At 60.5% G+C, this 27723-nt stretch overlaps 1 protein-coding gene across 2 annotated transcripts in view; it reads right to left on the bottom strand.

The window, feature by feature from the left end:
* The window catches only part of INTS3 (integrator complex subunit 3), a 66248-nt gene that overhangs the window by 7326 nt on the left and 31199 nt on the right, over window positions 1-27723 (bottom strand). For both annotated transcript variants that reach the window (XR_007770603.1, XM_050930708.1), the window contains exons 9-25: window positions 25619-25716; window positions 23723-23914; window positions 23347-23434; window positions 22262-22341; window positions 20183-20274; window positions 18532-18638; window positions 17837-17956; window positions 16330-16459; window positions 15188-15242; window positions 14082-14185; window positions 13307-13351; window positions 12331-12450; window positions 11758-11911; window positions 10060-10128; window positions 7290-7365; window positions 4822-4935; window positions 4351-4399 (exon numbers count right to left, since the gene is read on the bottom strand). Coding sequence is in view for 1 of the 2 variants with exons in the window: in XM_050930708.1 (XP_050786665.1) it covers window positions 4351-4399; window positions 4822-4935; window positions 7290-7365; window positions 10060-10128; window positions 11758-11911; window positions 12331-12450; window positions 13307-13351; window positions 14082-14185; window positions 15188-15242; window positions 16330-16459; window positions 17837-17956; window positions 18532-18638; window positions 20183-20274; window positions 22262-22341; window positions 23347-23434; window positions 23723-23914; window positions 25619-25716 (1693 nt within the window). In the remaining variant the exon portion in view is untranslated. The remainder of the gene's footprint in view (window positions 1-4350; window positions 4400-4821; window positions 4936-7289; window positions 7366-10059; window positions 10129-11757; window positions 11912-12330; window positions 12451-13306; window positions 13352-14081; window positions 14186-15187; window positions 15243-16329; window positions 16460-17836; window positions 17957-18531; window positions 18639-20182; window positions 20275-22261; window positions 22342-23346; window positions 23435-23722; window positions 23915-25618; window positions 25717-27723) is intronic.

The raw sequence follows: 27723 nt of genomic DNA, 5'->3' as shown, positions 1-27723 counted from the left end.
GACGCGGCAGGCAGCCGGCCCCCCTTGCCCATCACCATTGCTAGTTCCCTAGCCAGAAAGGCAGGATTCGGCAGAAACCGCGGCGCGGCCCTCTGGCTCCGAGGTCCCAGGGCTCGCAGGTGACGGGGCTGCCTTGCTCAGCTCTGGCTCCAGGACCTCCAGCAGGGCAGGGACCAGGTGCATTAGATACAAAGCTGCGTGGCAGGGAGCTCACCCAGCCCTCTCCTGAGATACGGAAGAGACCAGCCCCCATGGAGCAGCCTGCCACCTCCCCAGAGTCCCTGCGCCAGCCACCTGTGCTGGCCTTGCTGCAACACACTCTTCACTGCCGCTCCTGTGCATTCTGGCACCGTAGGCCTGGGCCAATACCACTTAGAGACGGGATCAGATTAGCCAGCTGCAAGTGCAGCATCAATGAATAGAAATAAATCGCTCTTCACTCAGCCGTGGCAGGTGAGCAGAGCAGGCAGAGATCAGTGGCTAGGCCGGGCTACTACTGTGCTGTGTGGGAGGCAGACGATGGGCGGCTCTCTGGCTCTGACAGGTGCCCAGTGCCAGAAGCAGCCCAGCAGAGCTCAGGCTGAGCCAGCACTGGCCTGGGAGAACGTCAGCGCTGCTGGTGCCTTGGGTGGTTCTTTTCTGGAGCAAAGGGGAGCATCTGGCTGCTGGTGGGGTGGCTTTGGAGGAGGTGGGACCAAGTGGGAACGTTCTTGCTGTGTTCTGTGAATGCTGAGTGGGGAGCATTGACCTGGGAAGGTTGCAGGGGAGTTGGGACGGCCTGCATTGGGGATGGGAGATACCGGAGCATGTAACCTGAAAACCCAGGAGGGGGGTTGAAGGCCAGGTAACACCTCTGCCCGGGAAACTGGATAAAGGCTGGGGGAGGAGCCGGGGGGAGGCTGAGTGAGGGGCTGGAGGAAGTTTCAGTTTGAAGCTGGCTGGAAATGGAGAGGGGTTCCCAACGGGGCTGTGGCCTCCCTGGGGCCCCAGATGGACCTAACTGAGGGGTCCTGTTGTCTGTACCCACAAGGCCTGTGTTGGACTGTATTCGTTGTCTAAATAAACCTTCTGTTTTACTGGCTGGCTGGGAGTCCTGGTGGATCGCAGGAAGCTGGGGGTGCAGGGCCTTGACTCCCCCACCCCCCATGACAGAGGCATCCACTCAAGTTAGTCACTAAGAATCCTAGGGCTCTTTGGTAAGCATCCTGGCAAATTTCAACTCTAGGTAATTACCTCACAGCTGCCTCCTTCCTCCCCAGAGGTGGCTGCCTTGCAGTGGTGGTGCATGAAGCCTGCACAGTGTTTTTGGGACAAGATGTGCTACAGGGGATGGTGCCGTTCTGCGTTTTGCTCAGCGGACGTCTCCTGCCCAGTGAAACCTTTCTGGGCACCCCCTGGGTTGGAGTCCCATGGCGAGCCAGCGTACTGACCCTCCCCTAGCTAGCTGGTGTCAGGGAGTTTCTGCCACCACTTGTCATTTCCGGGAAGCTGTTCTGCTCCAGCACGTTGGCACAGCCGCCCGCTGAGAACAGTGCCCACCGGCCAGGCTGAGGAGTGAGCCACATGGCCTGTCACAGGACGGTGTCATTCAGCCCTTCAACTCCTGGCAGGGAGGAAACTGTCACTGTCCCCATTTTACAGATGGGCAAGCGGAGGTGTGGGGCAAAGTGACTCTCTAGGGTCACACCGCAGGTCAGCTCTGAGCCAGGACTTGACTCCAGCCCCCCTGCTCAGTGCCAGACGTGCTCAGCCCTAGCTGTGCCGTGCCTTGTCCTCAGCCCTCCAGAAGAGACGCTGGGGGCAGGATGAGCCTTACCAGGCAGCAGGTCTGGTGCCAAGTAGGTGCCAGCCCCAGTGACACAGGAAGGGAGAAGACAGGTCCTGGCTGGTGGATGCCAGGACGCTGATCAAACCAAGCTTCCAACCTTCGCTGCATGCCCCAGCCCAGCCCCAGCAGGCCCCTGCTCAGGTGATGACAGCATGGCAGGAACCCCTAACCCCCAGCCCCTCTGTGGGCACAGCGCAGGTAACCTTGGTGCCCCCTCCCTTTGGAGAGCGCCTCTCCCTGGGTCCTGCCCGAGACTCCCTGACCCACCAAGCTGCCACAGAACCGAAGGGCAGGGAGTAGGGTCGGGTCAGTCCCACGTGCTCCACAGCTCCAAGCTGAAGGGTGCCAGGCAGCAAGGATCACTAGTAATAACCGGGAGCCCCAAGGAGCGGGCAGTGGCTTTCGCACCACCCATCCAGGTCCTCCGGTGTTAGCACCGTGCCGACTGCACAGGAAATGGAAAGCCATCTCGGGGGGGTGCCCCTTGAGAAGCAGGCGAGAGGAGTGTGATAATGCTTCCCCTGGGCTGGCCAGAATCACATTGCCAATTACTGCTGAGCAAGGGGGAGGGGACGCAGGCCAGAGAGGGGGCCTCTGCCCCCAGATAAAGCTGCTGCTGCCTCCACCTCCTCTGTGGCATCCTGGATCCCAGGCGGAGGTGTGGAGCGCTGGATGGGCATGCATGGCACATGAAATATGGTTTTAATTCCCTTTCCTAAGCTGCCGTATCTGAGCAGGGGCTTACTGAAGGCGGGAGGCGCTCCGAGCTCCCCTAACGCATCAGCAATAATCGCACGGCTGTTTGCCTTCCCACGCAGAGGAGACTGGGGACAAGTGTCAGATCAAATCCCCGACAAGAGAGAGCCGGGGGTGGAAAGCCCAAGGGACTTTCAGGAGCGGCCCTGCAGCTTGGCCGGGGATCAGTCTCCAAGGGGCAGCCGCATTGCCCTGCCAATCCCCGTGAAGCCCAGCCTGCAGCACCCCGGCTATCCCAGCTCTGGCAATATACAGAGCTCTCCCGAGGGAGGTCACGACGACCTGTTGGGAGCCTCTCTGGAGCACTCCCTGCACATCAACCATGCAGGTGGGGCTCTGACGGGAAGGAAGGGCCAGTGGTGGGTAGAGCCGGACCCCAACCCCAGCTGTGCCCTAGCTCAGGCTTTGAGGGCAGAAGGTAACCCCTCTCCCGCATGGCGCTAGCCGGGATACTGAGACGCGGTACCTCAGCCCAATGCCAACTAAACTGACCAGAACTCCCCAGTGGCCAGCAACTGCCCCCGCCCCAGGCAGACAGGCTGGCCCCAGGAAGCCTCCCTCTCGTTAATCCTTCCTGCCTGGGGTCTCAAGCAATCAAACTGAAGGTGATTGGTGCTTAGCAGGGTCAGGGCCTGGGAGCCAGGACTCCAGGGTTCAAGTCGCTGCCGACTCGACCCTGGCAAAGTCTCTGCCCCTCTCCGGGCCTCAGTTTCCCCTCTGCAAATGGGAAAAATATCCACTCAGAGGTGCTGTGAAGGGTAATGGGCTGGGAGCCTGGGGGCTGCTTAGGAGCCAGGGAAGAGCCAGGGGGGTTTCTGTAATCCGCAGGCAGAGATCAAACCAACGGTGTGGCTCTGAGAGGCCAAAGGGGGGAATTCAGGGAGGGAGGGACAGGATCTGTCCTCCCATCTCCCTCCCTAGACACAGCAGCACACAATATGCAGCCTCACTCCCGAGGGCCAGGACACGCCTGCAGCCCTTGCTGGGACACTGCCTAGCCTTGCAAAGCCTGTGACTGGAACTTTTAACACGTTAAGAGCAGGATTTTTCAGGGCCACCTTAAAGACGCGAGAAGGCGGCAGCTCCTGCGCTGATCAAATCTGGATTGATTAGAGCCAAGCCGCAGGGGAGCGATCACTTCGGTGGCGCTCTGCTCCTTGGAGCGTTGGGAGTGGAGCTGCCGTGTGCTGGAGAAATTAAATGTTCCATCTGTCGCCGTTGTTTCTCGCACTCTGATTAACGAGCGAGAGGAGTGGTGCTCCCGGCGGCTCCACGGAGTGGGTACTGCCTGTTACTCCAGCCCAGCTCAGGGACCCAACGCATCGGGGCAAGGGATGAGGAGGAACCCTCCAGCGCTTCTCTTAAGGGTCATGCCGACGCGAAGGAAAGGGGCACACTCGCTGCGATTCCCTGCCCACGGCTGCGGCTGCCACCCGGCGTCGACCCAGCCAGGAATTCCCAGAGCAGAACATGGGAAACCCCACGGGCAGGACTCAACGCATGTGGTCCCAGCAAGCAGTCCCATAAGCCCTCTGCATAGGCCCTGATCCTGCAGCAAACTGCACGTGGGCAGGGCCCCCGGTGTCCCCTGCCTGCTGCACCCAGGGCCACGTAATGCCTGGCCCTGTCCAGCATTAGCCAAGAGAGGCCGCTCTGCTCTGGCCTGCTCTCCTTTGGGAACCCCTGCCCTCTGCAGTTCAAGGGGCCAGCAAAGCACCCCCCTGGCACAGCACGCTCATATCATCCCTCCCCCACTGCATACGTACTTCTCTCTTCTCAGCTGCAGCAGCAAACAGGACAGTGCCTCTGGGTGCTCTGCAAGGGAAACCAAAGGGGCTTAGTTTATTCCCGACAGCTGGGACCCCCAGTGACTGCTGAGGGGCTCAGAGCCCTTGGCTGCAGGTATCTGAGCAGACATGCCCACAGTTCCTGCCACCCGTCCCCGGGGCCCCTCGTGGTGTCCGCCCACGCAGCCTGGTCCACGCTCCCTGACCCCACCGCTAACACACAGCCCCTGCCAGGGGGCGGCAGCAGACGCCGGGCGTGTAATTCTTGGCCTGGGGCAAAGCTAAGTCTTGTGCAGAGCTCCTGAGGGCTGCACGCTTCCTCTCCCTGCATACGCACACACACTGCCGGGCAGCAGAACCAGCTGGGCGGACCCAGCAGGGATTGGACCCCCGAGATTGTGCTGTGTGTGTGTCTGACACACGCGGGGCGCAGGCCGCCTGCCGGCTCACCTTTGTACTTGAGATGCTGCAGGATGGGGATGATGGTCTCCAGGGGGATGTTGTGTGCAAGGAAGAGCTGCCAGGTGCAGTACTGCTCAAACGTCTCCCAGTCCAGGCTCTGAACTAGAGGGGAAAGCAGAGCACTCGTTAGGGGGGAGGCGGGGGAGACAGCTCCAGCAGGAGGCAGGGGCCTAGGACAAGTGTAAGGGCAGAGATGTGACTGAGGAGGCTGCATGCTGCAGGGAGGTCTTGCAGGGGGAGCGTGGGTGGTGTCTGTGCCACGCCCTGGCAGAGGGATCCAGGATGCCAGCAGCCAAGCAGAGTCTGAGCATTCTGTGCCGGCATGCGGGTCCTCGAGCAGTTTTGAACAGCTCAAAGCCCAGGGTCTCGGAGGGAATGAGCTTAGAGCATTGCTTGGAGCCTTTCGTTCAGTGCCAGGGCTGGAGCTAAACGGACCAGAGCGGTGGGAGAGACTCCTCACCAGGCACTTGCTGGGGGAACCGCTTATCCCTTCAGCGTCCCAGCCTGGACACTGGGCACTAGGGCTCTGCAAGCACCCCCAGCCTAGCGCCTGAGGGCCTGGTGACAGTGCAGGCCGCAGACGAACCAGGAGACCGGCCTGTGCCGTGCAATGATCTGCCCACTGGCTGCGAGCTGGGGCGATCCTCCAGCCCTGGCAATCTGAAATCCAGAGGGGTGTTCTTCTGAGCGTTCTGCTCCAGGGCGCCCAGGAGTTCAGTCAGGGCAGTCTCCCGGCCTGGTGCACAGTGTTCCTGCCGGCCTACGAGTCCTACAGCAAACACAGGGAGACCCCAGACCCCAGTCCCCTGGCTTCACAGGAGCAGCCTCGACGTGCAGGTCAGACCACAGGGCCACCTCTGACCATCTCCCACCACCTGTCAGCCTGACGGAGTTTTGACGGCTGCTGTTACATACCACAATTACAAGCTTATCAGCTGCTACCATCACAGGGGGCAGACGGCTGCGAACAGGGCGAGTCGGGTCCAGAACACTCGGAGCACTGGCCCGCGTCTGTGAGGGGACAGGTTGAGCCTCCTAGAAACCCCGCAGCTGAGCGTGCATGTGGGGATGGCAGAACTAGCGGAGGGGTTTTCTTTCCCTCTGTTCTCCCTGACGTTCCCCTGAAAGGCTCTGGCAGCCCGTTGCAGAGAGAGAGAGAGAGAGAGAGACTGAACCGTGCCCGTTGCTCATAGCCCAGGCCTTTCATGGAGGGAGTGCCGAGCCCAGTACCAATCACCTGCCCTACGCTGCTCAGCGTCTCTGGATTCCCTCGGGGCTCGCCAAGCACTCTGTCTCAAGCCTGGTTAAACCCATCAGCACTGCTCACAGCTCAGATCCAAGCAAACGACTAATCCCACAGGCCTGCTCGGGGCAGTGATCCTTTAAGCAGTGCCACTAAGATGACATGGATCAGAGGAGGAAACGCCAATCTCCAGGCAACTGGTGCCACCGTCCCTGCCCTGAGAGCTGCCCCAGGTGCCAGGCTCCTGCACTGGCAGGCCACACCTGGGCGTCTCTTTACCAGCACCTTGTTACCTGCAGTGTTATAACAGACTGTACGACTTTTGGAGCGCAGAGGTGGGGGATATTTCCTCCCCTCAACCAGGGAACATCCCCATCGCTTTAGTCCAGCTCAACGAAGGCTCCCAGCATTGCCCACCCATGGCCCCCAGTGGAGAAGGGGACTCAGCGCTGCCAGGGCTGTGGCTTTTGCGAGTAGCAGGAGCATGTCATTCCAGCGACCTGCAGGGAGCGCTGGACACCGGTAGCAGCACCACCCCCGAGGGTCTGGCAGCACCAAGGGAGAAAGCCACCCCCTCCTTGGCCCTGAGAGCACAGCACGGCCAGCCACGTCTCCATTACGCACTGCTGAGTGGCGGCCGATTTACAGGCTCCTCCTGGCAGGTGCTTGAGAAACAATAGCCCCACCTGCCCGTGCACATGGCACCCTTCCCTGCCTGGCTGGGAGCAGAGCCCCAGGGCGTGCATTGCTGGGGCTGCTACTTAGGGAGCAGGGAGATGCCAGTGGAACTGCCCCAGCACGGTCCGAGCCCTGGCCAGCATCACCAGTCCGAAAGAGGGCCAGGAAAGCTCACCAGGCCAAAAGGTGCTGCCTGGTGTCCAGATACCACAGGGCTGGGCATGAGAGAGACGGTGTGTGGACTCACGATGCCCAGGGCGATGTCAAGAGGGAAGGAGCCCCAGGCTTGCTCAGCTCCTGGGGGTCACAGGAAGGCGGCGAGAAGTTTTGCCAGCCCAGCGTCTAAAGCAGCTGGGAGAAGAGGTCTCTGTTCTGCCCACCTGGAAGCCAGAGTCCGCCACACGAGACAAGCGGCTGCTGGTGACTGTTTAAACTGCATCCGTGTTCACCTCCCAAATACAGGCACCCTATCTCATCTCCCGACCCCCACATGGCCACGCCCACCTCCACCTGGGCGAGGGGGGTTCCTACTCACTCAGGATGTTGAGCACCGAATCTTTTCGGAACATCACCAGGTTCCCCATCATGACGTGACACACCAGCTCCTGCAGCTGGAAAGCAGAGCACAGTGGGGTGAGTGCAGGAAGGCCAGGAGCTGGAGGGGGTGTGTGTCAAAAAGCCAGAGTGCTGGGGGGCGCGGGCGGAACAGGGGCTGGGGGGGGTCAAAGAGCCAGAGTGCGGAGGGTGGGGGGGCAGGCCAGCGTGACATTAACCCGAGTGCTGGGATTTCCCGCCAGCAGCAGGCGGTGCTCACCCCGGGCAGGCTCAGCCAGCGCTCTCGCAGCACGGAGATGATCCCTGGAGAGCCCAGGCGGCGGCAGAGCCGCAGTCCCAGCATGGCCCATCTGGCACATACAAGTGGCCCCCCAGCAAAAACAGGGATCCGGGCGAGCGCAGCAGAAACCTTCCCAAGCGCAGGTGGCTCATAAATCAGAGCCGTTCTAGGCAGCTCCAGGGGTTCACACCTCAACCCCAGCGGTGCAGCGCCTGCTGCACAGAACAGGGCAGATACCAGCAGGCCGGACTGGGGTGAGAGGGACCAGCAGCTGGGGGAGGGAATGAGACCCTCAGCTGGACCCCAGGGCACGGCAGGAATCACTCACACGTCGTTCCCGCTGGCAAGGGCTGGGTCGCTGCTAGGCGCAGAGGCCTCCAGCCCAGCACGAGGGGCCACACAGACCCGCCCCTTTCGTCTGCAGCAGGGATCTGGGGGAACACTCGCCCCCAAGCAGATGGGCAGAGCCTGGCCATTGACAGTGGCTCATGCTCCAGCTGCAAGTCGCCCTTCCCTTAGCTCCACTCCCAGCATGACGCCCTGGCTCCTCTCCCCCGGCTCACGCTGCGGCAAGAGCCTCGAGTCTCTCCCTACACCTCACACACTTGTCAGTGAAGCCTCTTCTCTCCGCCCCGGACTCCCGCCCTATTGCTTGGGTCTGCGCAGCAGTCCGAGACAGCTGCTCTCCAAAGGCAAAGGGCTGCAGCTTATGAGGAGACACTGGCCCCTGCGGCTGGTCGCAGCCATGGCCCTGGGACCTCCGAGGAGAGCCAAGAGCACCCGTCTCTCCCAGCGTGCCCCTTGCTGGGCTCGCGTCTGTCGTGTTACGAATCCCGTTGGCTTGGAGGTTTGCTCCGTGCTGAGTTCCGGGAGGGAGGAGGCCAGGACTCTGCCCTGCCAGGGCTGCCTTTGTGGGCAGCAGGCAGGCTGGGCCGCCCAGGGACTGCAGGGAAACAGACGAAGCGAGCAGGGAAGAATAAGAGGAAGGGACGAAGGAATCGGACAAGGGAGGGGAGAGGAAACATGACCGGCGTGTGCTTGGAAACCTGGGCTGTGCTTCGCAGACAGCGACGGAGCCCATGAGCAGTGACAGGAGCCAGCCGAACCGAGCCACCATGACTCAAGCCTTTCCCATACCTCATACCATTTAGCTGCCTGCCAAGCAAAACTCCCTGGCCAAAGTGCCAGCCTTGCTGCAGCTGGGAAAGCATCGACCGAGCCATTTTGAAAACTCAGCTGATGTATAACTAGGGCAAGTTCCAGGGTTATCAGCCAATCGCGCTCCAGATGCACCCAGACAGCAGAAGTATTCAGTGCCTGTCTCTCCCCACCTTCCTCCCACGGACTATTTTTGGGTTTCTCTGAACTGATGTCATGGCAACTCCTGAGCGCTGCTGCTGGGAGAGGGTCTCCAGGCCGGGCTCAGCTCTCTGGATTGCTACATCAGGGCAGGGGAAGCCAGCTCTGGCCAGGGCCAAGCACAGCCTGGGTCCAAACCCAAGCATAATGGGCTCCTCTGGCCTGGGGCTGCCTGGAGGGATGGTCTCCCAGCAGCACTGCCCCCCCTAGTGCCGCAGTCACTCAAGTCAGTTCCCATCTCCCGGCCGAGTACTGCTGCAGCCTGCATTGGGAGGGCATAGCAGCAGGAGGTGGCAGGGATGCAGACCACGCTGCCTAGGCTACATCCAGGTGGTGGCGAGGGGAAGGAGCAGCAGCTGGGCCTCCCACTGCAGATCACGGGCCCCAGTCGGTTGGGGGGACCCTGACCCAAGGCTCTGGTGACCTCTCTCTGGGGTGCAGAAGCCTCCTGGCGTCTGCAGCACAAGCTTGTGTGCCGGAGCCCCAGGTCTGCAGGGTGAGAGCTGCCTCCGCATGCAGCATTCGCCAGCCAAGTGGGGGTCCCACTGCTTGCCGCTCACAGCGCTAGGAAGGGCTGGCTGGGGTGCCACATTTACCAGGGCTCCCATGGGATCTATGGGAGGCTTCCAACATCTCGCCCCTTCACTCAGCTCCCTTCTCATGGGAGAGTTTAGCTCTGCGGCAGCCTTCTCCTCCCGCCCCCTCGCCTGCCGTTCCCACACAGCTGCAGCTCACCAGGGCTCAGAACATATCCAGCCAAATCCCTCTCCACGCTCCCACCCCTGCCTCCCTGCAGCAGCTCTAGACCTTGACAATCCCTTGAAGGCCATGGCTTGGATTTAACAGATTGACCCTGCCTGCTGCAGCCCGGCCCCTCAGGGAAATGGGGCAGCCCTGTGGATTTAGAAGGGCTGCTGCACAGCCCAGGGCTCTGCCCCGCCCGACAATGAAGGGCTGCAAAATGCTCCCCGGGAGATGGCAGCTGGCTCTGAGAATGGCACGTCCCACCCTGCCTCTCTGCAGCTCCATGCTGAGCTCGGCCCACGTGCACCTGGTACAGAGGAGACGACAGACACTGCTCCTCCCCGGCAAGCAGAGCCCCTGCTCCTACCTGGGCCGAGTCTATGACGGCGACTATCATGTTCAGCAGCTCCCCGCTCCGGAGGGTCTCGTCGGGGAACTGAAAGAGTTGCAAGCGGAATGGAGTTCAGGGAGAGGCGGACTTGGAGCCTTGAGAGAGCAGGGGGAGAGATCACCCCTGTCCCAGGACAATGCAGTTACGCCACACTCCTGCCCTGCAGTCAGCCGTGCTGGATGTGGCTCCTGCACTGACCAGCCGCTGACTGGACCTACACGAAACTCCTGGGGGCCTGGCGGGCTCACAGGTCGCACCCCGATTCACGGCTGCACTGCCCCACCTTGCACCCAGGGGAGAACGCTGCCTGCATCCCTCCCTGAGCAGAGCAGGGGGCACCCCAAGCTGGGGATGGCCAGCAGAATGGGGTTAGCAAAGCAGCAGGGCAGGGCTAAGACACAAGCTGATTCTTTTGCCGGGGTTTGAAAGGAATGGGAGGCAGGTGGGTTCACTCAGCACTAAATCCTGCAAGCCAGGCCCCGGTCGGGAGAGCACAGAGGCTGCAGAGCATGCCTCAGAGGGGCTCTCCCAAGGACGCTAACGTCAACGCTGGCCATGCTGACCCGAGCAGACGTGCGGCTGCTTGGGGAAATCAGCTGGCCAGAGGTATCTCGTTAAGCTCCACGTTTCCCCTACATCTGCTAGTGTCACAGCCTTTCGTTTGCTCCCGAGCTCCCAGGTGTTGTGTGTTTGTGGGCAACTGCAGGGAACACACACCAAGAGGAAAGGGCAGAAGGCGGGGGGCAGAAGCGATCCTGGTGCAGCTCAGAGGCCCCGGCCGCTCGACAGCAGCTGTGCCCGAGCGACGCTGGCCACGCCCCTCTTCGGAGGGGAATGGGTCTGAGCCAAGGGTGGACGGGGCCTGGGTCGGTCTGGCCCAAAGTGACCTGGGGCAGAGGATTCACACGAGGGGTTTCCTTGGCTGCCATCACAAGCAAGGGGCTCCTTTCTGAGCATGCTGGGGGAGGGGCACTACACAGCGAAATGACTGAGGGACAAGACCCCTCCCCGAGGTTTGTTATTTTCCACATTTTTTCCTTCCTCTCCCGTGGCCACATTTCACTCCTCCTGCCCCGATTCACGCCTCTTTCCCCCCAGAACAGCATGGGCAGGACTCTCCCAAGGCTGGTCCCTTCCTAACGCCCAGCAGATGTGCCTGACCTGTCAGCCAGCGGGGGGGCCATCAGCGTGTTCCGAACGCACACTCACAGAATGGGACCCGTGTCCCTTTCAGCGTGTCAAGTTACCCCGCGAGTGCTAAGCCAGAGCTCCCTGCAGTACTGGAGCAGGACGCTGGGCGGATTCCGCCCTCTGGCCCTCCACTCCCTGGGATCAGCTCAAATGAATTACTGCAGCCTCCTCCGAGTCGGGGGATTGGAGCCGGGACTCGAGCCAACCCCCCATCACCACCCTGGCAGGGAAAAGGCGACGGCTGTGCTGGTCAAGCCTGGGCAGAGCTGTGCTGGGGGTGGGTCAGCAATTGAGAGAAGACCATTCCCTACCGATTTGCCAGTGCCTATCCAAGCACCTGGCAGAGGAATTATTCTGCATGGCCCAGGGCTGCCTTGCCCTGCTGACCTAACAAGATCCTAGCTCAGGACACCTCACGCCCCTGAGTTGACTGGGGTGAGCTGGAGCGGAGACCGAGGGGCCCCTGCCCAGCTGAGTTCTCACCTCGGTGTATATGGAGGGAGTGAGGTAACAGAGCAGCCGCACGTCGTCCTCCTGGCAGGCCTTCATGTCCATCATCAGGCAGGTGTGCAGGTCCCCCAGCTGCGTGGCCTGGGCAAACGACTCGTACAGGTTCATCTTCCCTGCTGCTGCTTTGCTAGAGGGGCCACAGGGCGACATGAGCGAGTGTCCCGGGTAGGGGACCCCGGGGAGGGATTCTGTCTGACTGCTGCTCGGGGCTGGACGAGGAGCAGCTCAACTCAGCTGCCTGCCGAGGGAGCTCAGCCCCAGCCTGACAGCCCCCCAGAAGGCTCTGCCTGCGGACGAGGCTGCTCAGCAGGGGCCGGGTGGGCGGGAAGGAAGAGCCCAGGATGAACCAAACACGAGCTGAACTGGGAAGACGAGAAGCCCCTACAGCCACTTGGCTGGGCAGGAATCCCCGCAGCGCGCTCCCCGAGTTACAGCAGAATCACTTAATGAGAGCTGCCCGCACAGCCCTCCTGGCTGGGTCAGCACTCAGGTCCATGGTGGACGCAGCCGGCCTCTGACCCACCAACCCCGCCTGGCCGCCCCTACCTCGCTTTCAGGTAGTAGAGAAGGTGGTAGCCAATCTTGGGCTGTTTCTGATAGAGCTCAGACAAGAGATCCAGCAGCAGAGAGAAACTGCTGTTGTCTTCCTGCATCTGGCAGAGGTTCCTGGAAGGGGGCGGGAGGAGAACAGGAACATTCAGATGTGAGAGAACTGTGCCGAGTGCGAGGGTTCCCCTGTGCAGCCGGTGCAGGGAACCCTGATTCCTGGTCCTGCATGCTCCACAGGGCTGATTTGATAGGGGACTACGACAGTGTTGTCCCTCCGCCCCGAGGATGGCTGCTGACATGCGGTACAGCGCCTGGGGAGACTTTGGCTTAGGACACCAGGGCAAGGCCTGACTCGTGGGAGGAGTCCGACGTTGTGCAGAGCAGGAGGAGCTGGGATTTCAAGGCCTTGTTTGAAAACTCCTCACTAAACAGGCACCACGGAGCTAAATTCCCACCATGGGGAAGGGCTGAGGGGAGGCAACGGGGCCTGAGACTCCACAGTGCTCACACCCTGCCCCCAGAAGTCCCACTCGGTGGGAAAGTTGCTCTTTACTCACAGCTCCAAGAGCCAGGAATCCCCGGGCTGGTGTCACTGCAGCTTAGCGGGGCATTTTCAACAGCAGGTAACTGGTGCAGACCCAGCCCTGGGTCAGCAGCGGCCTAGGACATCGCCACTGTCCAGCCGCCATTTGGGGCTGTGGGGAGTGGGCTGGGGGCTTGGCCCAAGTGCTCCATGACACACACCGCCACGCAGCATCCTCTTGTGGGGCGCCTCTGCCTGGCCTTCTGCAGATAGCGCCTGGAGCTGGCCTGGCCTGAGCACCCACGACAGGAAATCCCGACGGCCCGGGGATACAAGGGGGCAGAGAGCAGCAGCGACCGTCTTAAACCAGCTGTGCAGAGTTCAGCTCCAACGGTGGGTGACACCAGAGAAAACCCTAAGCAGGGTCAGTTAAAGCTCAGGAAGACTCACCTAAATATTAGGTAAAGCGGCTTCCCCACCGACTCCTCCAGAGACCTGCATGGAAAGCGCATCATCAGCTGGGCGGCCATGACAGCTTGGCAACACTCATCTGGGGCTAGAGGAAGCTAACGGGCTAATACACTCCCCCCCCGCAGCATTCAGGGCCTGATCGGCAGCATAGGGTGACCAGATGTCCCAATTTCTGGGACTTTTTCTTATATAGACGCCTATTACCCCCCACCCTCATCCCGTTTTTTCAGAGTTGCTGTCTGGTCACTCTGCGTCAGCACCTCGGCCGGTGGGGTAACCCCCATCGAATGGGCACAGATGGGGGTGTGAGAGACCACTGGCAGAATCGGGAATAGAACCCAGGAGTCCTGACTCCTACAACCAGGGGGAAGGCTAGGAATTACTGACTCAGCCTAGGTGGTGCCAGGTGGGGTCCTTGGATCTGGGGTCCCCAGGCAGCGGGGGGGCGGGGGGGGCTCCCACTGGCGCGGCGCTAGCTGCCCCGCCTTGCTCATGCTAAGCAGAGGGGTGGGGGGTGGTACGTGGTGCACTGGGGAGAATGGTCTCATCCAAGCCCTGGGTGCTGCAGCTGTCTGCTCTGGCTTTGTGCCATTCGTGACACCTCTGGTGGTACAAGCTGGGCCAGATGCCGACGGGTTTCCCTTGCTCCGTGAAGCTGGGCCCTGCGGAGCAGTCACTGGGAGCAGCAGAAGTTGTAGGGGAAAAACCCAATGGCCAGCGCGAAACGATGAGACAGAGAAAAATAAATCCATACTCCTCTGTGATTTCTTCTGGCAAGACCTCCCCGCGGAAGTGAGCCTTAAATAGCTCCTGCAGGCAGGATGCGAGGACGGATAGCTGCTCCGAGTCAAAGTCCTCCTGGGGCAAAGAAAGGCGGAAAAAAAGAAAGTCACCCAGCAGCTCAGGTCCAGTTGCAAGGGGCAGGGTGAAGGCCTGGCACTGCTGTACATGGCAGGACACACCTGAGTGCTACCAAATCCATTCTGTTGCCACGGCACGGCGACAAGAGCCGGCTGTCAGAGCTGGTTACCAGTGAGAAGACGCCTGGGTCTGCAGCACTTCCCAAGCACTGCGAGACACTCAGCCACTAATGACTGGTAATTCAGGCCGCATCTGCAAAGGGCGACCGGAGACGGAGCCACACAGCTGGCAAGAGGACTCCACTCCTGCGGGGGCTCAGCACACGGGGCTCTCGAACGCAGCCGCCCTGAGGAGGACAGACGCGGCCTGCACATGCTGCAGTGGGCACTGGAATGGAGTCCTCTGTGCTGAAGGCGGGTGAGGGGGTGGGGGATCTGCCCCATTTGGGACATGCTGGAATCCTGGCAAGTGGCCAGCATGACCCGTGGCTGGCAGAGCACGGCTGTGGCCCCTCGGGAGCTCCTTTGGGCTCTCACCCTGACATGTGCCCCAAGCCAACACTATCAAAGCAGGGGGAATCTATCATTTGGACACTTGAGATAAGCAAAACTGACAGGATGCCCCCTTGGCTCAGTGCCCAGGGGCACTTGGCACAGCTAGCATTCAGGGTGGCAAATACATCACCCAGTCTGCCAGCGCACCCCTCACCAGAGCATCTGGGCACCAGGCTGCCTACCCTCACCTCCCAGTAACAATCCCCCCAGCCTCTGGCAGCGTTCCCAGGCACCCAACGCTGCTCTGCGGGACCGAGACACTTGCACACGGGCGTGCTTCCCCCACAGGATGGTGCTGCTTCCAGGAGGTCTTTGCTTAGTCACATTTCTAAGCGGAAACGTGAGTGCTCAGACCACAGAGAGCCACCTCCGAGCCCCGCACCCCAGTCGCTCTCATGTCACCCAGCCTGAGGCAGAAGTGTCGTGTCCGGCTCTGTACAGCTACCTCCAGGACCTGATCCACAATTTCCTGCATGACCTCACACTGGGCTTCCGTATCGCTGCAGCACAAAAACAAGAGGCAATGAAAGTTGCAGCGGGAGATAGCGAGAGTGGAGACAATGGTGTTTTGTACCCAGCCGGCTCTGCGCAGGGGCCCAAAGGACCCCAGCGCTGGAAGGGGGAGTGTCGGAGGCCCTGCTTCGCACTGCTCCGGCACGGGCAGGGAGGCAAGCCTACAAGCGCACACGGAGGGAACATGCTACACTAGCATTCTGCACATAAACAAATGAGCTGACTGACAGCGTAAGATTAAACGCGCTTAAAGCTGCTAGTGAGATCAGGGCGCCAGGCCAGGGTCTGGGAAGCAAAGAGCTTTGTCAGCCCGCTGGAGATGGAGCTAATTCCAAGGTCACTGAGGTCAAGAGGGAGGATGGAGCATTCTGCAGGGGGTGGGGACAGAGGGAAGGGAGCTGCTCTTCCAGGGCAGCCCTGGGCACTGTCCATGTGACAGAGCTAGCGGGACCGACTGGCCAGTATCTGCAGCGATTGTGGGGCAATACCCCAGTGGCCAGCAGGCCCAGCTAGCCAGGGAAAATCAAAGCTCCCACCATGGAGGATTGCGCCGCTCGCCCTGGGTTCCTAAGCCCTGGCTATCCTGCGGCTGTTGGGGCATGTGGCCAGGGGGGATAAACCCAGGCCCTGTGAGGCAGGTGCTGCCCACAGAAGACAAACCAGCCCAGCTGGCACTAACCAGCTCCTTAGGGGCGCCAAGGATTGGTGTGGCCCTGGAGACGGGGCAGGCTCCTGGCACGAGAGGAGAGCATGGGGAGGCTTCCTCTGCATTGCTGAGGCTGCCCCTGTTCTGGAGACAGAGATTCCAGGGTTCTCAGCCAAAATCCCTCGCTGCGTCCCACAGAGAGTGGCTCCGAGGTGGTTGCTCTGATACGCATGGACAGGACCCCAGTTCCTGCAGGAGACCCCAGTAAAAGACACAGCTCACGGACTTGACCCCCACACTCCTTCGGACAAGCCCTCCATCGCAGGGCTTTGGGTGCAAGTGTCTGCAGTGCTGCCTCGACAGCGCTGGAGCATCCCGCATGCTGCTACATGCAGACCCACAGAACAGAGCACCTGGCCAAGACCAACCTTCCCTTCTGCAGTAACAGGACTTTATCCTTCAAAGACTCGTCCAGCTGGTCCAGGAAAGGTGTGATGTCAACGGGCTCCTCAACAATGGTTTCTTTGATTGGATGGAACCTGAATTCCCTCTTCTTCCCTGCAGTGGAGAAAACAACTGAGGTTCATCTGAGCTGCCTGCGTGACGGGGCCTGGAACGTGCTGGCACCACCACAAACCTGAGCCCCCAGCCAGACCCAACGGAAACCACTGCACCACCCGTGCTCAGAGTGGCACTGCTGGGTACAGGAGCATGCCACATTCAGCAGCCTGGTTTCCTGTCCCCACAGCCCCAGACGTGTGGGGTACGAGCTGGGACCTGGATCCCAAGTTTGGAGGCATTCAGAGCTGGGCTCTGGGTCAGGCCCATCCCCAAATATTGGCACTTTGCTGGTTATCCAAAGACCCCCAAGTGCTTTATTAAGTCAGAAGCCTCCCAACCCCTGGGGTAGGTAAAGGGGAGTGTTCAGAGACTGGCAAACCGAGGTATCCCGGCTGCCTTCTACACCCGTCCCCAGTTCAGCAATGTGCCCCAAGTCACAGTGCGCAGCAGGGGCGGGAGGGACGGAGCCCAGGACTCCCAGCGTCCTGCGCTGATCACCGAAAGCCGCAGTACAGACGGTGCATCGTGGAGCTGCGAGGATCAGACTGTCCAAGGTCAATCGCGCTTTCAAGCTTCCTGGGTGTGTGGATTTGGGGCCAGCACGCCCAGCGCTCTGCAGGGCACCAGCCTGCAGCACTGCAGACAGCAACCCGCTCCTGCTCAGGCTGGGCTGCCCCATCCTGCCCTCTGACGATCTCGCCCCACCCCAACACATCCCTCTAATCAGAGTGCTGGGGAGACTACAGAGCAGTTCTACCAACGCCTGCTGAAGAAATGATCCCAGGTGTCTGCAGCTTCTGAGAGCAGCAATTCTGGCCTCCAGCAGACCAGCCAGCCCCGTGGCCCCACTCCAGATTCCCAGAGAGGCTGCTGTGAGTGTAACGAAAACCAAATGTGCCAGCAGTTGTCAGGGGCCAGAGAGGGCTGCCTGAGAAAGGAGCAAGCCCGTTCCCAAGCCAGCCACCCAGGGGTGGCCAGGGGTTCCCCAGCCAGCAGTGCACCCCGGCTCGGCCTAGCCTGGTTCCCATTTCGGCGGGAGACTCAGACCCCAGGAGCCCGGGCCCACGTGACCTTCCCCGGCGCTTGCAGGGGTCAGCTTCCCGGCACCGGTTAATGACTGCAGAGCGCTCGGTAAATGCCCAGGGCCCCCTGCCCTGTTTGCAGGAGATTTGCCCCAGGCTCAGTGACTGCTGTTTGCAGGGAGAAGAGGCTTTCTGGGAACTGTGCTCACGGCTTGTTCTCTGGAGCCCGGTCACTGGGAAGGAAAGGAGGCAGTGCGTGCGCAGAGAGGCAAGAGGCCGCTAATTGGGCTGGGTAAATATAGTAGCACTTGGAGGGCATTACTGGCCAATTACTGCTGCACCAGCCTCTCACCTTTGCTATTCAAGTCCTCTTCATCGTCACTAAAGGCAGCCTCGGCATTGTCATAGCAACTGTCCTCCTTGTCAGACATGTGATTGTCCATTTCCATGGAAACCGGCTCCTCAATTTTGACTGCAAAAATGAAGGCACAGGAGTCAGAATGGGAGCTGGGTTACCCTGGCCATTCAGAGCACCCTGTGGGCAAGGCAGAGTCCTGGGGCCACTCCGCAGGTCTCTGAGAAGGGGGCAGTGCTGGTGAGGGACCCGGCAGTTGACCTGGGGGTGCTCTCAACCCAGTGACACGATCTGGAAGCCCCATACAGAGCACAGAAGTTTTCAGAGCCAAGTATCGCCCTTCCTGCTTAGCCATCATCCAGGCCAGCAGGAGAACCCGAGGCCTGTCCCAGCTGGAGGTGCCCAACGAAATGCGAGGCAGAGTGGAGTCCACGGTAAAGGGCTAGCAGTGATGGGCGCCCAAGTTTGAAAGCTTTGCCCTACGAGTCTGGCTTTCAGCAGTGCTGAGTGCCCGCAGCTCCCATGCATTCAGCTGCGCTCCGGTGCTCGGCACCTCTGAAAATTGAGCTTGGGTTCCTAGACTCATGGCTGTAAAACTCCAGCCACCCAACACAGGGCTGCCTCAGTGAGTCTGCAGCTCTGAGAGCCATGAGCTGGCCAGGAAAGCTCCCCTGCAGCGAGAGGTGCTCTACCTTCGATGGGTGGTGAGGGCGAGCTGCAGAACTCTGGGAATTTCTCCCTCAGCATGGCACGGAGCTCCTTGTCCAGCTTGGGGTTGTCAAACAGAGGGGCCAGGGGTCTGCATAGGGAGGAGGAAAGGGATGAGAAAGGGCCAAGCTAAGATACATTTCCTGCCCATGCACCGAACCGGCCGGCTTTCTACACCTCCCTCCTGGAACTGGGAGCCCAGAGCAGGAGCCCCCAGGCCCTGCGGCTGGTAGGCAGAGGCCCAGCCTCCCTTGCCCTGGACAAAGGTCAGACTTTAGTGCAGAAGGAGGATCAGTCGGCACTGGTGCTTCCTGCCTGGCTGCTGGTCACCCAGCGTGCCTGGGAACACACTTCAGCTCTGACGTCCTAAGACCACTAGTTAGTGCCCTGAGCACATGGGCCACGCCTCAGCGGAGTCATTGAAAGCTGGGCATGGGGAAGAGAGAGAATCGACTGCCCAGCACACAGGTCCTGGCCAGGGAAGAATCAGAAAACTTCTCCCGTGGGCACTTGCTGCTGGTGATCACCATCTGCTCCCGGGGTGGGGTAGGGTGAGGAGGGGGAAGGAGACCACACTGAGGTAACTACGCCCGCGTTGGCACTGATTCCCCTGTTTTCGAGGACAGGAGCAGAGAGCAAAGGGAACAGCACAGGGTGTCTGGCTCCGGACAGCTCTGTGCTGATCTCTGGCCACTTGGTTCAGCCTTCTGACTTGGGGGACTCTAGTGCCCAGCCCCAGGCCCTGGCACAGACAGGGCTTAAGTTCTGGCAGCTATCAGGACTGCTTCTGCCCTGGACTCCATGGGTCCAGCCCAGCTCTGTCCCCAGGCTAGGCCTCCTGCCCCTGGCAAGCTTTGCTGCCCCGATGGGCTTTTCTGTTCTAAACAGCGTTGTCCAAAGAACTGCAGTGCCCAGCTGAGCCAGATGGGACGAGGCATCTCTGGCAGGAGAGCTCTGTGGCGCTGGCCGAGTGTCAGGGGACAGCAGCACCCCCTCCCCCCCCCAGCAAGATCGTTAGCAGCAGCCCATTCCTGGCCCTGCTGCCAGACCCTTGCTCTCTACTGAGGGCAGCACGCCCACCCCCAACAGTTCTGCACACCGCAGCTCAGAGCCTTTCAGTCCCCACGGTGAAAATCCCTTGTTAGGGGGACTAGTCAGAGGCCTGTTCTCCAGGGACTGGGTGCAGCCTCATTTCCCTGAGACCGCTCTGCTGTGTGAGCTGCAGGCCTGGGATGTCCCCTTCCCACCTAAAGATCCGTGGGGTCTGTGGGCAGGGGTTTCTCGTCGGGAGCAGGGGAATCCAGCTGTCGCTAACAGCTGGAACGTTTGCAGGCTGGCAGCAGATGTGAGGCAGGCTAGAAAAGCACCTGCATGTATGTTCGCCTGGCAGCGCAGTGGCATGTGCCTACTGGAGAGGGCGGGAGCTCATCTAACCCACCACGGCCTGAGCTGCGGATCTCAGGACCCTCACTCTTGGGCAGGATAAATCTATGGCTGCGTCTTACGCCACAGGCCACAACCCAAATCAGTTCCTCTGCTCTGCATGAGAGGTTTGTCTTTGCTGGGCCAGAGACAGACAGAGGCAGGGCAGGGGAACACAGCTGCGTGATCGTATTGAACCAAATGTCTCCTTACGCCAGCACTCGCTTCTCCACGATGTGGGTGAGGGAGTTGAAGACGCCTTGTCGGACGTGAACGTCCAGCGGCGGGTAGAAGTTGGGAATGATCTGAAAGTGGGATGGAGAAAACAGTTAGTGCAGCTCCCCGAGCCCTTGGCCTGGCCCAGCTGTTTGGGAGGCCGGGAGGCTGCAGACCCAGCCCCGCCAGCCAAGGGGGTTTAGCAGCTTGTCACGAGGCCAGTTCACTGCCTGACTGGAATCAAACTGCCCTGGCCACTTGAGCAGCAGACGAACACACACCATGGAACTGAGAGGAGGCAGCAGGAGAGGGTTTTACACCCATCTCTCCTTCCCTCTCCCGTCCCAACGCCTGCGCCAGGTTAGTAAAGGGGCATTTGGCTGAGTGACTCTGCAGCTGCACACCCTGACCCCATGTAGGAATTTGCCCCTTGCTGTTCTCGTCCAGTTTTACTGCAGAGCTGAGCGTTTCGAGGGTCGGCCCGTGGGGTCGGGAGCAAATTGGGAGTTTCAGGGCAGCAGAGACGAGGGGGGCTCTGTGGAACAGGGAGTGGGATGCCAGCGACAGGCAAACACCCACATATGCTGCGCTTGGCGAGTGCCCCTGTGGATCGCGGCCACGACAGCAGACTGTGCTGGGGCTGACTGGGGACAGAGGCAGCATCAAATGCAGCCATCCTACCTCTACCCACCAGAGCCCACTGCTGGGAACAATAGCCAGAGTGAGGCATCACTCTGAGCTTCTCAGGTATCAATCTCCCCCGGCGCTGGCAGCGTGACAAACAGCTGCTGCGCAGGTCCGGGCTGGCCCCTCTCTACGCCAGCTTCTTGGACTGAAAATACTGGGTGAGCTTTACTGTGGTGACTGCATGTGCAAAGCCTGGTGCACTGCTCTGTCCACGTGCATCCAGACCGCGCTGCCTGCCCCACCAGCTACCCAGCTGGGCGTTCCCGCTGCTCTTCCATGATCCCCCCTCGGTTTAGCCTGGCTCACTGCTCTGTCCATGTGCCACGCGCATCCAGACCGCGCTGCCTGCCCCACCAGCTACCCAGCTGGGTGTTTCTGCTGCTCTTCCATGATCCCCCCCTTGGTTTTTCCATCCTTCCCATCTCTGGGGGATGGAGCTTCAGCCTCCTCCTATCCCCGACATCCCCCAGAGACAACGCACTCTGCAGGGGCTGAGCTTGCACTCCCTAACGAGGCGAGGCGTGGGCGGTTAGGTTAATTACATGCAAAGGGCACGACAGCACAGAGCAGCCTCTCCAGCTGGATGACAGCTCCTGTAATTGCTGCCGGCCTCTGCTCTGGGGCTAAATGCAAACCCGGTGACCTGCGCGAAGATCCACTAGTGCCACTGAGCATCACCAGGCAGTGAGTGGCGGTGCCTAGGCGCTGCCAGTCTTGGCAGCTGGGCAGAGCACAGAGAGTGATGCGCCACAACACAGATCTCTCAGAGGGAGCCCCTGGGAATCTTCACAGTGTCTGGGTGCCAGGCTGGGGGGACATCAGGGAATCCCCGCTGCCCCAATGACCAGACAGAATGGCAGTTCCAAGGGTGTGTAGACTGTGCCCTCCATCCCTCTGCATCCTTCCCCTACCGCTCTCCTTGCTGCCCCTTCACACCTTTCCAGCTATCCCCGTGCTAAGATCAGCCTCCCGCCCCGTGGGCCAAGCACTAACCCCCTGCCTTCCCTCTTCCCCAATGCCTCTCCTGTATGCCATCCTCAGGGGCCCTCCTGGGTCCGAGTCGTCGCCCCGCTTGGGGGCCTGAGTTTGCTTTAAGCTCTTGGGGGCAGGGACCTTCCCGATAGCCCCCCACTGAGCTGGTCTGGGGCTGGTTTTAGCAGAGGTGGGTGACAGCTCAGCCACACAACACCTGCTCGGCTGGTTTCCCCACCCAATGACATCGCTGTCAATGCAGTCAGGCTCCTCTCTGCCCCGTCAGTGGCTAGGAAAGGTCCCAGGGTGGGCAGGGGGTGGAACAGAGCCTGTCAGAAGAGCTGCTTTCACAGCGGCCCCTTGTGAGCCCAGTCCCACTGTACCAGCCGGGCAGCGCAGGGAGCCGGGGGAGCTTACCCGGCACATGAAGTCCAGCAGCGTGGCTGTGATGGCAGGGTGGGGCTTCATGGAGTGATTCATCACCAGAATGGCCGGCTCTGGAAGGCAGAGAGCAGGAAACCCGGTCACCCCACACTGCGCCAGCACTTCACGGGCCCCAGCTGAGAATGGGAGATGCCGACAGACGGGACTCAGCGAAACCTCCCCTCCACCCACCCAGAGTGAGGGCAAGACACCCCCTTTGGCTCCTACACACCCCAACCCCATTCACACTCCCCACCTCTCCAGAGTGCGTGCCTCGGGTCCAAGCAGGCCCTGAACCAGACCCAGGTCAGAGCAGTGCCATCTGCTGTCACTCCTGCAGCCCCCCACCCTGGGCTCGAGTGCAAGGCTGTGTGATCAGACCGCCTGCCTGCCTCCCTCCCCCACGCTTTGGCCCGCACAGGCAGGGGCGTTCTGTGGCCAGCCACAGAGCCCAGGGGAGACGTCTGCTGCTGCAGGCATGGAAACCACAGCTCAAAGCGGCTCTCGTGCCAGCCTGCAAAGCCCTGCCAGAGTTCAAAGAGGGCTGGGGAGGGGGAGCGGGGCTGGTTGGAGACAAGTTATCAGGCTCTAGCTAGCTAACAGACCCCGTTATCACTGCCTGATTTGGAACTCCTTCTCTGACCGCTGCCCAAGTGCAGAGCTCCTGGCTTTGGCTCCAGGGGCTGGACTCCGGAGAGGACTGGGCTGCACACTACCAGGGGAGAGAGATACCATCCAGCGCTCACCAGCCTTCCCACTGCTCTGCGCAGAGCAGAGGCCTGTGTCGAGGGGGCTCCTCCCCACAGACATTGGGCATGTGGGATGTGACCCGACTGTCCCTCTAGGAACTGAACCGAGAACGAACAAACTCACTTCACGCAGGGTCACAGAACTGCTGGGGACAGTGAGAGGCAGAATACTCCCTCTCCAAGGCCACTCCCTTGAGCTGGCCAGAGGCTCTGTGGAGCCAGGCAGCTCTGGAGATTTCAGTCTTGGCTCGGAAAGCATTGGGGCGGACGCAGGGAAAGGAGGCTGGCCCGTCTCCCCGGGGGAGGGCGCGGAGGCAGCAAGCACAGTACCGATGTTCATGATGTTGTCCTTCTCGGGGCTGAAGAAGAGCCAGTCATAGAACAGGGCAAGCTTGGCATTAGAAGCAGCAACGTTGGACTAGGGGAAGAGAGGTCACGTGATCAGGACGGCAGCAGCGACCCCACCGATCTCCCGCTGCCCCAGTTCTGCCAGGCCCTGCCCTGCCTTGTTTTACAAGAAGGAAGGGTGGCTGGAGCCCGAAGCTGGGACACTGAGATCCAGCTTCCTTTTGGAAAATCCAACCCATGTCTCTGTCACACACGCTCCCCCAGCGACTTGCCCAGACAGAGATGAACACCCTGGGCTCTCTGACCGGCACTGGGCATGTTACCCCCTCCGCCCTGGTGCCCCGCCCCACACACTTACCGTGCAGGTGGTGAGTAGCCAGCCAATGATGGCCCAGCGAGGGAGGATGTCGGAGCTCAGCACCTCATTGGACGGATGGACCACTCCACAGATGTAGCGGATGAGGTCGCAGCGCAGGGACTGGCTGTCTGGGGTGGACAGGTACTGCCGCTGGAACCAGTCCTGGTACCTCTTCTGCTGGCCAAACCGCACCTGGAGGGGGAGGAGAAACACACAGGTAGTGGCAGACACACAGTCTGGTTCAGAGACAAGAGTCTTTGGGAGGACAGGCCTGGGACAAGGAGCCTTCATTTCGGAGCTGCCTTGGTTCCAATCCAGCGGAGGCTGCAAGTGGCCAACAGTAGCCACAGTGACTCTCCAGCACATCCCCGGGCAGCATCAGCAGAGGCCAGGGAGTAAAAGGGCCCCAGAGAACAAACTCCTGCCACCATCCCCCCTGCACCGAGGGCAGCTTCACTAGCTGGATGGACAGAACCGAGCTTCCTGCCAGAGACACGCCCTGCGCACCAACATCCCACGATGCACTCTCCGGGACCCAGGTGCAGCTCACAGACCTTCCAGGTTAGTTTCCTTCCCAAGGCAAGCTGCCGCAGCACGAACCCTGCCTGGTGTTTGCCCACCGAGAAAGGCTGGCCTTGGCATCACTGTGGGGTTCCCGTCCCCTCCGGGAAGGGGCTGCAGCATGGCAGAGCTCAGCTCACCCACCATGCAGCAGCCATACAGAAAAAGCAGCCCCCTAGAAACCAGCCAGCCCGCAGCAAAGCTCCCCGGTGAAGCCAGTGTAATGCCTTTTAAGGAGTGTCTCAGGCACGCTTCGCTCAGCTCCGGCCGGCCACCCTTCCTTCCCTCCACCGGCGTACGGTGGCCAAAGGGGGGTTAAAAACATGAGTGTTCGCCAGACTTCTGACTCCAGCTCCACGTTCCACCCTCCTGCAGAGATCTGCTACCCAGGGCCGCTATCCCAGCATGCGAAACCAGCAGCAGCTATACAACTGCAGCAGCAGAGGCGTGAAGTTGCCTCCCCCGCCCCGCAGCATCACACTCTGACACCATGGGGCTAGGAGGCCCATTCAAAGGCCACTAATCCAGACAGCCTAAGTAAACACTCGGCGGGAAGCCTTTCTACATCCGGGGCCAAATTCTATTCTTGGCGACACTAGTGTAAACCCAGAGCAACTCCAATGAAGTCATATGGAGTGACTCCAGATTTACAGGGCTGTCAATGAGCAAATCAGCTGGTCCACCCGCTCTCCTCCTGCCACACCCCTCTCTCAGGGGACGCTGGAGTTGGCTGAAGACCCAGCTTTCCTGGAAAACAAAGTGAAAGGCTGAGCAGGCCCAGCCAAGGGGGCGCCACTTCCCCCATTCTGCTGATGCCAGTGGGTCCACGGTGACCAGCAGCTGTCGCTCAGTCACTGGGTCAAAGCCAGATCAGGCCGGTGACAGTCAATCGCTTGTTCTCAGGCCCGTTCAACCACCGCCCTGGCTCCCTTGTAGAGAGGAGACTACCTGGGTCTCAGGCGGCAAAGCACCCTCCCAGCCCGAGGGTGCTCTCTTCAACCCAGGGCTGAGCCACCCCAAAGGACAGCCTGGAGGGACCCTGCTCGTACAGGGCTGGCTCTGGGGATTACCAAGGGCCTCTGCTTTCCAGAGCTGTCAATCTGGCACCTTCCCTAGTGCTAAGGTCACACTTACTTACCTGCAACTTCACCTGCACAGAAACTGGCCTTCACCCAGCTGGCTGCACCAGGAGCAGCAGGGGAAGGAGGATGGATGGGGCAGGGTAGAAGCTCTCCAAGGGCCCCCACCCTCTAGAGCTCATGCACCCCCAATCCCATTGCGACCCGATTTCCCTCTCCCCTGGCTGGGATCCCTCTGGAAGAGCAAAGCTGTTACCCGGGATGTCATGAAGAGCAGCTTGGTCTCCATGTCAGGGGTGAGTCGACAGGCCAGGAACTTGCGAGAGGTCCTCAACTGAAGGAGCTGCAGGACACCTACAAGAGGAAAAGCCAAGAGGTCTGTACCTGAGCATCCCCAGCCAGAATCACCATGGCACCTGGGGAGAGCCGACCCTACTGTCCACACCGGCTCCGAAAGCTCCTGTTAGACCAGGGCTTTGGGTAGTGGGAAGGGGTGGAGATTTTGCTGAGGCTCCTGCACTAACCACTAGACCATGCTCCCTCCCAGAGCTGGGAATGGAACTCAGGAGTCCTGCTCCCACAGCAGATTCCCCATCCCTGCTAGATCATCCCTGGGAGAAAGCACGAGGACAGTTTGGGTTTTAACTGGGATAAGTAGGTTCCCTGTCACAAGGATAAACGTAAGCCTCCAGACGTACCCTGACCTCACCCGGTGCTCACAAAGGCACTGCCTTGGCTCAGACCTCAGTGCTGATGCACCCCAGAGCTCCCCAGCCCCGCCCTGGTGGGGACCCGAGGCATTCTCCAGCAGCTGCGTGCTTTGGACTGCAAGTGGAACGTGTGCCCATAGGTCGTGAGATGCTGACAGCCTCCCCACTGCAGGCCTTGGGTCAGCCACAGCACACGCACAGTACCTATTCCATGCCAAGCTGTCTCTGGGGCGCATTCACTCTGATCCTCTCCACCAAGGCTGCCAGCAAGAGACCAGCGAGTGTCAGCTGTGACGCAGCCACCTGTGTGCCATGTGAGCCGCTAGCTTGTCTCAGCTGCTCACGAGCCAGCAGGCCGACGGCAGCCCTCTACTCCATTGCCAATCCCAGGCACCAGCATTCGTTTGGGCCCCCACGGCACGGCTGTCCAATAGCACTGGGGATGGGGGTCCCAGTCCTCAGGGCTAGACGGGAGAGGAACCCCCAGAAGGCGAGGGGAAAGTTCCACCGAAAGACGAAGGGAGGAAGAAAGGTATAGATGAACTAGGTCCCAGAGGCCAGAGCCAGGTGAGGCGTGAGAAAGGGAAGCTGTAATACCAGCAGAGGAGGCCTGTCACTCCTTGGCAGGACTTGACTGAGTTACAGATCTGCAAGGGGTCAGAGGTACGGACACCAGGTGCACTTTGCTCTGTTGGCACTGAAACCATTTCAATACACCCGAAACCCCATCCTCACCTCCGAAGGGCAGGGTGAGAGGAGGAGAAAGGTTTTGCCTGCTTAGAAGCAGAGCGCCTGAATGCTGGCTCCCCGGAGCGCTGCTTGGAGTGAGCTGCACATCAGGGAAAGGCAACCTCAAAAAAGCCCACCAGGCGCTCGGGAGGGAACAAACACAGCTCCCTGAGGCCCCAGCTCTCCTGCAGGGCAAGGCCTCCCTTCTCTGGCAGCCCCAGCACTTTGCAGCAGGCTCCCTGGGCCTGGCCAGCCTGGGGGTTCACAGCACATGGGATCGAGTCAGTATCAAATCCGAACGCAGACGTAAATAGCCAGCTGCCAGAGGTAACTGCGGTCCTGCAGCAGCGCACAAGGGCAGAGAACAGCAGCAGTACAAAACCAAAGGCAAAGTGCAGTAGGAAGATTCAGGGGGGGCAGGGGGAGACATGGGACACACGACACAGGACCGTACAGCCCTACAGCACGAGGTGCCAGCTGTGTGGATGCTGGGGAGAGGAGACAAACAGGGACAGCTGCTGACTGATTTCCCTGGGGGAGGGGGAAGTTGCTGGGAAGCTGGAGTAGCGCCTGTGACGTGCCCAGGCTCCCCAGGGACAAACAGCCTCATCGTTCAGTGGGGGAACTAGTTGGTGGTCAGGGTAAATTCTCTGTGAATTTAGAGCGGAAAGAAGAGGCAGGGCTGAGCACCTCTCCCTACCTTAAGGATGGGCAGAGCTGCACACACCAAAGCCTCTAGCACCACATCCCAGCCCCGACACCCAGAGACCCTCCTTCAGGGATGAGGAGAGCTCAGTTACGGGGCCTCTTCAGCCCTTGGCCTCTGCCTCGAGGCTGCCAATTATGGGGCTGGGCCTGGCAAAGGGGAAGGAGCCTGGGATCAGGAGGCTTAATGAGGTTTTGATTAGAAGATACATGTTGT

Source organism: Gopherus flavomarginatus, chromosome 20 (genome assembly GCF_025201925.1).
Source record: "Gopherus flavomarginatus isolate rGopFla2 chromosome 20, rGopFla2.mat.asm, whole genome shotgun sequence".
Taxonomy (NCBI): Eukaryota; Metazoa; Chordata; order Testudines; family Testudinidae; genus Gopherus; species Gopherus flavomarginatus.
Note: the sequence above shows the minus strand (reverse complement) of the source record. Positions and strands in the feature narration are given on the sequence as shown.